The sequence below is a fragment of the Danio aesculapii genome, chromosome 23 (assembly GCF_903798145.1).
Source record: "Danio aesculapii chromosome 23, fDanAes4.1, whole genome shotgun sequence".
In the NCBI taxonomy this organism is placed as follows: domain Eukaryota; kingdom Metazoa; phylum Chordata; class Actinopteri; order Cypriniformes; family Danionidae; genus Danio; species Danio aesculapii.
The window spans coordinates 39,694,510-39,706,556 of NC_079457.1; the positions used below are offsets into that span (position 1 = coordinate 39,694,510).

At 34.2% G+C, this 12,047-nt stretch overlaps 1 protein-coding gene across 1 annotated transcript; it reads left to right on the forward strand.

Annotated features, from left to right (window-relative positions):
- The first annotated feature begins 3,369 nt into the window (after nucleotides 1-3,369).
- LOC130217511 (chemokine-like protein TAFA-4) lies at nucleotides 3,370-11,439 on the forward strand. Its single transcript, XM_056449622.1, has 4 exons — nucleotides 3,370-3,508; nucleotides 5,419-5,574; nucleotides 11,018-11,142; nucleotides 11,371-11,439. Exons 1-4 carry the CDS (start codon nucleotides 3,370-3,372, stop codon nucleotides 11,380-11,382), a joined length of 432 nt encoding a protein of 143 aa, XP_056305597.1. The 3' UTR covers nucleotides 11,383-11,439.
- The last annotated feature ends 608 nt before the right edge of the window (nucleotides 11,440-12,047 follow it).

Sequence of the window (12,047 nt, forward strand, 5' to 3'; positions counted from 1 at the left end):
ACACTTACTGAAATAATATTTGAGATGTTGTGCATTAAAATTTGTCTGCTGCTTAGTCCAATAATCCCATCACATGAACTGTTGAGTCACATGAGCTTTTTTATATATTCTTTTGTGTTCAAATTATTAATAAAACTCATAAAGGTTTGGAACCCTTGAGGTTGAGTTGTATAGTGAACACATTTTTATTTTTGGGTGAACAATCCCCTTAACCGTGAGATTTTCTCTTAACCACTAGATGGCACAAAAACTTGCTCCTTTGTGGTTTCAGGGAAACTTTTGGTTGATTGTTAGGATGAATCATAGCATCAATTAAAACTTTATTCAACACTGAGTTGATGAGAATCATTAAATAGCACATATTCACAGAAAAGTACACACTCAGGACACAGCCATTATGGGTTTATTGTAATTAATAGAATGTAGAGTGCTTGTCAATCCACATTGTGATGTCTGTAATTAAATTTCAGTGGCGTCTAAAAAAGGATGACTTGGGCATTAGAGAAGACAAGTACAAGGAGAACAATTTGCTCATGTGCAGCAGGTAAACAGTATGATCTTTATAAAACATTTGGTAACACTTTATTTTGATGGTCAATTTGAGTATTAGTACTGTCTGCTTAATATCTGTTGATACTGCTCCTTCAACAGACGTTTAACTACCTATAAGAAACTTTGCAAGTACATGTCAGCTTACACTAAACCCAACCTAGCAGTCTACTTATAATCTAATGAGAATTAGTTGGCATGTATATGCAATGTAACAAACGGTCCATCAAAATAAAGTGTGACCAAACATTTTTATGTCAGTTGTTTTGTTGAAAATAATTTGGTTGTTGCCTTGTGAATGTTTCCATATCAAGTTATAAAATGAAGTGTACCTATTTTATTTCTTCACCACATACATAGCTCAGAAATAACGCGTGATGAGACCTCTGCAGGAATGGAGACCCAAACAGAGACCAAGGCAATGATGCCTGCGAGGATCAACTAAAAGACACTGGTCAGTGAAGGTCACCTGAAAAATTATGGGCTGATAAATGTTAATATAAGACTGGCACTGAGGGTCACTGAAAAACATTGGGGCTGGCCATACTCACCAGAAAACAGGAGTGACCCACCTTAGAGAGTGCACAGTAAACTTTTAAACTAAAAATAAGAATGTATACTTTAAAAACTAGCCAAGAACATCACCTAACATCTTTAGAAATAGAAGAAAAAACAAACAAACAACATTTCAACATTTAAAAAAAATATATTTTATGTTTCTCTCAGATTTTCCATGTTTATTAAATTTTATTTAATCCCCCCAACATATTAATTTAGGTTTACACATTTGTGGACTGTAATATTAAATTTTGTTGTTAGATTAGTTCCAGGTTTAGCTTTGGTACTGACTTATCTAATGTATATGCAAAAATTTAAGAAAGGGATGTACTCATTAATATATAGAATTGTATTTTTTTTCTTGGATAGATTTTTTTTTTTCGTGAGTGAGTTGTGTATTTAGTGTTATATATGTTTAAATACTGTTTCATAAACTTGCATGTTCAGATTAGTAACATGTCAGCTTTGTGCTGGAATAGCTTAATAAAATGTGTGTGGAATGGAAGCAAACTGTGATAACACAATCAAAAACAGACTCAAATACCAATTTTATCGACAGTTTTCCTGAGGTTATACGACAGTCCAAGGTAACAAACTTGAGTGATACTAGAATATTCTGTTAGCAGAGTACAGTAAGTGAATTTGTAAAAAGTATTTTACTCTGAACCCCATGGATTCACTCAAACTGAGAAATTGTTAGGTTGTGTCCTGCTTTCCCCTACTTACATTTAAAGTATTTTTAAAAATATGGCTAATTCTATTAACTAAAAAGTGGGCCAGTCTGGTCCTAAATGTTGAATTAGTTCAGCTGATATACATTAAGTATACTTAAAAATATACTTAATCCTCACAAAAATAAATACGTGAAAAAAGTAAACTTCAAGTGCATTAAGTGTACACTTAAGTAACCCGCACTTTACTTGAAGTATACTTACGTATTTTCCTTTGGTGTTATCAATTAGCATTATGTGTTATATGTAAACATATCACACAGCCTGTACGGAAACCGTCATATGGGCTAGAAAGCTATTAAACGCTGCTTCCGCGTTATAAACACTGGTAATCGCCTTTAGAGTAGTAATAGAGAAGATCTAAATGTGAACAGATGGTCACTTGATTAAGTTTGATTCTGACAAAGCGTCTTGCTGAGGACTTTTTCCAACCCAGTGCTGTATTCAACCAGAGGAGGAACATTCGTTTTCCTCAGGAGATACAGGTGAGGCAAGGCAACTTTACATCTAGCCGAATGAGCTCAAATGCGGTTTTGAACGTTTTCTTCTAAAATTGCAATGTTTTGTAATATACTGTCGAATGTAAACTGCACACTGGAATCATTAAAATATTTTATATCACATTTGGTGTCAAACGCTAACGTTAACTAAACTGAGACGAAAAGGTTCAAATAAATAATCCATCTCTTTAAAATAATCAATTTACGTCTCATACGTGTCTAAATGAAAATGTAATATATTACACTACCAACTTACACTGTGATTCATTAAAATCGTTTTTAACTTGCATCTACAAAAGCATATTATTTTACTAAACAATGCGAAGATTTGAAGCTGAATGACTTTCTAAAACAGAAAGAAAGTGTTTTAACACAAGCCATGCCTGTTCTTCATTCTAACGTCACGATTTGTTTAATATATAGTTGTTCTGAATTCCACAATATGTGAACTGCATGATGAGCTTGTTAAAAAGTGCATATATATTTCACTTTGTTGCTACTTATATGTAAATCCTGAATATATTGAATGTTATCCAGGCTACATTATTGTTCAGCTGTGATCTGTCCAGAGAGACATGGAAAAGCACCAGGGAGCAGCTTTTATATATTCATGTACTATAAGCGCTTGTCATTATCAGTCAGAAGAGCTCAGCAGTCATTAAAGATAGATCGGAAGTAATGACACTAGTTGTGAAGAGGGCTTTATTTTCTTACACTTTTCATTTCTTTATTGCAGTAGGTCGTCCATATGATGGTGATGCTACTGAACCTCACACTCCTTTGACACAAAACTAAGTGAAGGATCATACATTCAGGTATGCTCTTTTTTTATGATCTGTTTGGTTTTTTTTGACAGTCAAGTTTTATTTAAGGTATACTGTGACAATATGCTGTTAGTTTTCTCATTCTGTTGTAAATATGAAGTAGACACAGGCAATTGTAAGTACACAGGCTGAATGTATACAAACATACATATATTCGAATAATGATGAATGAAAAATACATGCTTTTTATCACAGAAACATGCAAACATGTCCTGGAAAAAAGAAATCTGTGTGAGGCTTGTCTGCAGGAATAAAGTAAACCATAAACCAGGTGCTTTTCTCCTTGTGTGGCTCCTGTTCTTACAATCAGTGTCCTGCAGCAACCAAAGCTCTCGAGGCCAAAGCGGTGAGCAAAGCCATCTAATTCATCTCTCTCTCTCTCTCTCTCTCTCTCTCTCTCTCTCTCTCTCTCTCTCTCTCTCACTCTCTCCCACTCTCTCTCTCGCTCTCACTCTCTCTCTCTCTCTCTCGCTCTCTCTCTCTCTCTCTCTCTCTTCTCCTTTTGTCTTTTCCCTCAGGTCTCATTACACACACTGGACACACAGTTAAACTGCCCCTCTGGGAGCACAGTCAGACCACTGCTAATGACCGCTAAAGAACCATTTGGCACCAAGTATAACTCATTCAGTGATTGGACACAATGAACTCCCGAGGTTGATTTAAATTTTTAAAGTTTATTTGCATTTCGCTTTTTAGAAAGTCAAACAATATTTACAGCAATGGAAAAAATAGGAGAGCACTTGAATATTTTTACTGGATTTATTGGTTGGAGTAAAATGTTAATATATGTTTCATTTTCGTAATAGTCTTATAACATTTCTTCGTAATTTCTGATTGTTTCAGCTTTTCATCCTGAAAAATATGTTTTCATGTGTTGAGATTGAAAATAATGAATAGAACAAAAGAGATCAGATTTTACTCAAACAAATAATTATGGGTTATGGTTCAAAGATGTGCGACGCGGTGGCGCATTAGGTGGTGCTGTCACCTCACAGCAAGAAGGTCCCTGGTTTGAGCCTCGGCTGGGTCAGATGGCATTTCTGTGTGGAGTTTGCATTTTCTCCCTTCACATGGCTTTAATTCTGGGTGCTCCAGTTTCCCCCACAAGTCCAAAGACATGCGGTACAGGTGAATTGGGTATGCTAAATTGTTCGTAGTGTATGGTTGTTTCCCAGTGATGGGTTGCAGCTGGAAGGGCATCCGCTGCATAAAACATATGCTGGATAAGTTTATGGTTCATTCCACTGTGGTGACCCCAGATTAATAAAGGGACTAAGCTGAAAAGAAAATGAATGAATGAATGAATGGTTCAAAGATGAAAAGGGGTTTCAAGTTATTTTGATTACATATTACAAGTCTGAATTAAATGTATGATCATGGTGTAGCCCAAAACTACTAATTTAAATAGAAATAAAATATATTGTGATCACTTATTCTAAGGGCCCACGCACTTTTGGGGCCCCCAAAGTTACTATTAGTGGGCCCAACTCCCAACACAAAACAGAAAAACAAACAGTCCACAAAAAACAAATATACAAACAAACATCTTCAACACTACTAAAGAGACACATAGCTAACAGTCTGCAAATATCAGTCATCAAAGTCCTCAAGCAAATGCACAGGTAGTGTACAAAAATGGTGATTACACAACTCCAATACAGTAATGACAAACCAATAAATAAAATAAATAAATAAAAATGTAAAAAGGAAAATGCGAAAAGATATATGACAAACATAAAATGCGAACCAGTAAACCTTTCTGTATACCTTTCTCTACCAAGGTACAGTGAGAGGAAGGAGGAAGGGGGGGGGGGGGTATCTTTTGACATTGTTTGGGATTAAATCTCCCCCTGCTCTAAGAATTGGAAATTGTCAATGTATGTAAGAAAGGGAACCCATGTTTCAAAATTTAAAAAAATTTACTTTAGGAAATTCGATTTTTTTTCAAGCTGAATAAAACACATCACGTCTTTAATCCATCTACTATATGTTGGGGGCTCATGATATGATGTTTAAATGCATTTAATGTATTTACAGGAAATTGTCTTTAAATATATTTTTAGAAATGTTTATTTCCTGCCATTTGTAAAGTCACCGTATAACTCAAAGGAATTGTATTGTCGTGTTTGACCATGCGAGGGCGCCAGAATGTTAGAAATAATGTCTCCGTTTTCACAATATTATATTTTAAGATATTGTGTATATGACCAAAAGCACTGATTGAAGCCCTGTCATTTCTGTTTGTGTCAATGTAAGGTCGGACAGAAGTGAAACCGGGCACCTGTGAGGTAGTGGAGGCTCATCGCTGCTGCAATAAGAATAAGATAGAGGAGAGGTCTCAGACGGTCAAGTGCTCCTGTCTGCCTGGACAGGTTGCTGGGACCACCCGCACAAAACCTTCGTGTGTCGATGGTACGTCCACCATCTTCACTCAACATGAGCCTTTTGACAAATGAATCTAATCTACTTTTACATTTCAGGGTTATGAGTAAATTAATCAAAGGAATCTGCGTCATTCACAGCATATATCATTATTGATGCAGCATTTATTCTGATTGGTCTCAATACAGTCCACGATCACAAATAAAAAATGATTTAGTGCAATGATTTTTTGTGACAGTTGGCGAAAAGCTGCAGTTGATGTTTTGCCGGATCTGTTTTAGTTTCAGAAACAGGTTGGACCTCAGGGCTCCTTTTGATTTAAAACTCCAGCAGCACAGAACAGTGGCTTTCTCAAGCTGTCAGTCTCTTTAAATTTAGTCTCGGCTTCAAGGTGTAAATCTAATCCTGCACTGCCTTTTTTTGGTTGGAGGGTGAGGATTTACTGCCATGTATTATGCTGGTGGAATTTTGGTTTGATGATTTTCTGCTGCATAAACATTTGAAAACATTTTTGAGGGATGCACTGATATCATATTCTTGCTCATAAAAAACGGATAATTTATCAACAAAATGCAAATGACAGATTAAAACTGTAGTGTTTTGTCTAAGTTCATGAAACATTCAAAACTACTTACCAAAATTGCTTGTTTTTCACTGCTAATGCAAACACTATGGATCACAAAACCATAAGTGTCAATTGTTTTTCAATTGTGGTTTTTACATAATCTAAACGCTTAAGAAATAGTCTTTCCATTCACATAGGGTGTGTTAAGAGTGGACAAGGTCCTACTTTATATTAAGTGTCCTTAACTAATATGTACTTACATTAAAAAATAAATATGAATGTACTTAATATGTTCACAATTTATTACAGAACACCTCTGGTGCTCCTGAGGTGGGTTAAGGGTAGGGTTGGGGGCAGGTTTTGTGATCAGGCTAGGTGTAAGGGTGGGTTAAGGTGTAAGGAATGGACCAACAGTGTAATTATAAATGTAATTACAGAAATTAAAATGTAATTACATGCAGGTATTTAATAAAGCATAAGTACAATGCAAAAACATGTATTTACACAGTAAGTACATTGTAATGAGTTATTTATTTCAGCGTGAATACATATCAGTTAAGGCCACTTAATATAAAGTGGGACCATGGGCAATATTTGGCTGAGATAAAACAATTTTAAAATCTGTAATCTGAGGGTTCAAAAATAACCAAACAACTGACATATTAAGGAAATTACCTTAAAAGTTGTCTAAATTAAGTTCTTAGAAATGCATATTAGTAATAAACGATTGAGTTTCATATATTTACAGTAGGAAATTTACTAAATGCTTTCATGAAACATGATCTTTACTTTAATGTTAAAATGACTTTTGGCATAAAATAAAATCTATAATTACTTTGGACCCATACAATGTATATTTGGCTATTTCCAATAATATACCCATGCAATATAAGACACATGTTAAAAAAAGATATTGTCTTAGGTTTTTGCTGAAAATTACATGTACAATATTCTTTATGTTTAATTCATAATAATATTCATCTTTATTCATTCAGTATTAAGAGTATTAAGAATCCAGTGGGCATTAGATGATAAGCAATTGCAAATAACCTGATCTTTTACCCCAATAAATAAAGCATTTACTCACCATCATGTCATTCCATGCATTTCTTCTGATGGACACTTAAAGAAGAAATCTGAAGAATGTTCATGACCAATTTTGGCTCCCATTGCCTTCAACTGTGTTTTTTTTTATCACAAAATGGAAGTCAGTTGGCACCAAAACTTAATTCATAGAGAAAATTATTTGACAAATTTGTACATGATGGTGAGTACATGAAAATCTTAATTTTTAAGAGAACTATCACTTTAGATATCTCTATATTCATGTACAGTTGAAGTCAGAATAATTAGCCCCCCTTTGAATAAAAAAAAATCCCAAATGATATTTAACAGAGCAAAGAAATTTTCACAGTATGTCTGATAATATCTTTTCCTCTGGAGAAAGTCTTATTTGTTTTATTTTGGCTAGAATAAAAGCAATTTTAAAAAAAATTTGCCTCTTTTTTAAGGTCAAAATTATTAGCCCCTTTAAGCCCCTTTTATAGTCTACAGAACAAACCATCGTTATACAATAACTTGCCCAATTAGTTAAGCCTTTAAATGTCACTTTAAGCTGTATAGAAGTGTCTTGAAAAATATCTAGTCAAATATTATTTACTGTCATCATGGCAAAGATAAAATAAATCAGTTATTAGAAATGAGTTATTAAAACTATTGTGTTTAGGAATGTGTTGAAAAAATCTTCTCTCCGTTAAACAGAAATTGGGAAAAAAATAAACAGGGGGCTACTAATTCAGGGGGTCTAATAATTCTGACTTCTGTATTTCCGAAGTTGGATAAGCAATAATACATGTTCTGTGCATATTTGCTCTTCAATGAATAAACTTATTAAAACTTTCTAATAATAACAATATTACAAAGTGATGTACCCATACAAGGTTTTTTTTCCCACTCAGGCCACTTGAGCCTATAGTCAGCTATGTTGATTCTTAAATTGATGGAAAAACCCCTCTAATCTAAATGATAATGCAGAATCCAAATCAGAGTCTTCATAATTCATTCCTAGATAAAATGTCAAGAAAGTACTTTCAAAAGAAAAAAATACAGATGTAATACCACATTCACTTTAATACATTTTCCTCATATCTGCAATAACATTACTGTATCCGGGTGCCTGGGGTGCACACGTATTGTGTTATGCGGGATATTACCATTTGACTTGTTCAAAGAAGCTGCTGACTGCATGTGGATCTGTCCACGAATATCCAGCTGCACAAAAACAGCATGAATTCCCATCGCAGCTCTGTCTTTCTGATGAAGCTGGTTGACCGATGCAAGTCTCGCAGGTTAAGATGGTTAACAAGCCAGCACATTAGCGACCCATGCTGTGACCTAGGCCAAAACACAGCATATGTTGTCTTGTTGTTGGTTTTTTCTTCCCCTCAGCAATTTTGTCAGCGTGGAGCATTAATCAGCTGTGGCTCGTGTCTTTCTAGCAGGTTCTTTTTTTCTGTGTGGGTTTGTTTGCATCTGAGAGGTGGGCAGTGAGTTCATGTGGGTGTGATATCGTGGTCATTTTTGTGTTTGTTTCTGAGAAGGTTTAACAAGCCTCAATATTTCAGTTTGTTTTCAGTGCAATTCAGTTATTTATGATTTTAAACATCATTAATATACTGATCTCTGGAATGCTCCATTGTGATTGGTTTGTGTTGGAAAAGAACATGCCTTTTGCATAAAACATGCTAATTTATATTTTATTTTTCACACAATTTCCCCTTAAAACTGTATTTCATGTCCTTATATTTATTTACTTGGCAGTGGTCAAGTAGTCATTTAGTATGCAGTTTAATGAAGTAAGGAAGCTTTAATAATAAACTTAAACGTATATTTGTATAACTTGGAATGTTCCTTTATCCATCAAGAATACCTATAAATAAAAAAAAACGAGAATAACTATACTATATCAGTGCGTACACAAAATTATTTAAAACCTTATTAAATAGAAAACAGTAAACAGTTAATTTCACAATATTGCAATTTGAGTAACACATTTGAGGGTTTAATCTGTAGTAAAATGAATGTATTTTTGACATTATAAGTATGTCGAGGTTTTGTCATTAACATTTTTAATGCATACTTTAAAACGGGATGGATTCTGATTGAATCTGAAAAAAAATTGTGAAAGTGATACCAGCATCGTTTTTTTATGCTGTTATTGTTATAGTTGTGGTGTGGGCTCTATTTGTCTGTATTTTTCTATATTTAGATTATTTAGATATTTAGTAGTTTATATTTTAATGCAATCTTGCTGAAAGTATTCATTTGAAGGTATTTAACTTTTAATGAAAGTACTAAAAATAAGTTGTCTTAACTCTTAGCTTTTGTCTCTGTTAGGGTTCATTTTATGTAAATTATCATTTAAAGGTTGGAAATATTTAATAAAAAATATTTAGATTCAAATATTTGAATTTGATCAGTAAAGACAGTCTAAGATTGTTATAAATTGACTTTTGTGCCTAAAGCAATTCAGTTACAGGATAATTCCTTAAATTTAGACAGCACTTTTTAGGACACTCAAAGCATTTTACACATTTTTGGGGGGAATCTCCTCATCCACCACCAGTGTGCAGCATCCACCTGGATGACGCAACGGCAGCCATATTGTACCAGACCGCACACCACACACCAGCTGATTGGTGGAGAGGAGACGTAGGTGGAGAGTGATGAAGCCAATTATGATATGGGAATGGTTAGGAGGCCATGATGGACAAAGGCCAGTGGACAGATTTGGCCAGGATGTCGGGGTTTGTCGAAGAACAGCCTTGGATTTTTTATGACTACAGAGAGTCAGGACCTCGATTTTAACGTCTCATCAGAAAGACTGCTGCTCAGTGAGCAGTATAGAGTCCCCATCAATATACCGGGGCGTTAGGACCCACACAGACTGCAACCTAGATTTGTGGTCTCCCATCCAGGTACTGACCAGGCACAGCCCTGTTTAACTTCAGTGAGCGACCATGTGAGAGTTGCAGAGAGCTAGATGCCGGCTAACAAATGTAGCTAGTTGATTATTATTATTATCGAACCAGCGATTCTTTGTATGGGAGTTGGTTGCTCCATCAAGGAGGCTAAAGACCGCGTCTGTCGCTAGAGCATCTTTAGAGGTTTACCTGCATAGCACTTTGCTAGCTGGCCTCCGTTACATTATTATTATAATTTTTTATATTATTTTCTTTTTTTTTTCTTTAGTTTTTGTTTGTGTACTTGATGTTAAGGGTTGGTGTTTATTTAGTGTGTCATTCCTGTTATATGTGAAGCACCACCATGTACAAATAAATTGCTCTGCAAGCTTTAAACATAAACTTAATATGTTAAGATTTCAATTGACATTTTTCTAAGAATTCTGTAAAAAGTGCATCATGCTTTTCCCACAACAATATTAAGCAGCACCACAGTTTTCAAACATAATTGTCAGAAATGTTTGGGCAGCATATATTATAATGATCATGTGACACTGAAGATCGGAGTAATGATGCTGAAAATTTTGCTTTGAATCATAAGAATAAATGACATTTTAACCTGTATTTTAGAGTAAAATATATTTATTATTTTAAATATTTTGTGTATTTTTATTTTTATATATTTAGGATAGTTATTTCAGAGTATTTTCTATAATTTAGTTATTTGAAATTGCAATCATGTATTTTTAGTAATAGAAATGAAAATAATGATTATTATTTTTTAAATTGTGATATGCAGCTCTTGCTAGAATTAAAAACATTAAACTCCAAATTTGATTAAAAAATAAAATAAAATACAAATTTGAAAAATCTTTATAAAAATGTCTTTGATGGTAGTGTATGTTGTTCCTGTCTTTGACTTCAGTTGTCTTTAATTGCCTCTCAGCATCTATGGTGCGGATGAAGTGGTGGTGTCAGATGGAGCCATGTTTGGATTTTGAAGACTGTAAAGTATTGCCTGACCTCACTGGCTGGTCCTGCAGCTCTGGGAACAAAATCAAAACTACTAAGGTGAGCAGTAAGGCCTGGTCCATGGAGACAATCTACTGCAATATCAGCAGCAACTTGACAGAGACCACACATGTATGTCAGGGCTTATATACCAGATGTTTTGAGCTGAATGTCCTAACAGCAATGCTTGTTTGGACTGTAAATGGTAGTTTTTGCTATTCATTGCTTACTTTACCTGTCGTATGGACTATCATCTAAATTGCATCTTGGCCCTTTTTTCTCGCTTAGGTCACACGGTAAAGCAACACTTCTGTGGACATGCGATGACAACTCATAATTTCACAGGAGCATATTTTAAAGTCAGACCTGCAAATGTCAACAAATATGCAGGCACACAGAAACATGTGAACTTACATGGCGAGAAGTGTTGAAATGGGGAATTTTGTTTGTCTATTAATGCTGAAACAAATTATTTAGTTTTTTACAATAATATATTATTAATAATAAATAACATTAAATGTTTTTTGAGGATCAATTCAGCATATGTTAATAATTTATATAATAATAAGTATCATACTGAAGACTTGAATAATTATGCTAAAAATTCAGCTTTACCATCACAGGAATAAATTACAATATAAAACAAGACCGTATAGAAAATCAATATTTTAATCTGTAATAATATTTCACAATTGTACAGCTTTTTTAACTATATTTTTCAGCATAAGTGACTTTTTAAAAATCCTGCAAACCTTCTGTCAATGTCAATGTCAATTTTTTATATAGCACTATTACACACAACCAGATGTTGACCAATGTGCTGCACAATACACATCACAACAAAGAAAAATATTAAATTATAGCTAAAACAGACATTGTTTTCATTAGTTCATTGACATTAGTTTTCATTGAAAAATCGCCAAATCAAAGAGGTAAGTTTTCAACCTAGATTTAAAAACAGACAG

Coding starts and splice junctions, on each gene's coding strand:
- LOC130217511 (XM_056449622.1), top strand. CDS start 3,370: ATGTCCTGGAAAAAAGAAATCTGTGTGAGGCTTGTCTGCAGGAATAAA. Junction 3,509..5,418: donor AAGCTCTCGAGGCCAAAGCG/GTGAGCAAAGCC, acceptor TGTCAATGTAAG/GTCGGACAGAAGTGAAACCG. Junction 5,575..11,017: donor AAAACCTTCGTGTGTCGATG/GTACGTCCACCA, acceptor ATTGCCTCTCAG/CATCTATGGTGCGGATGAAG.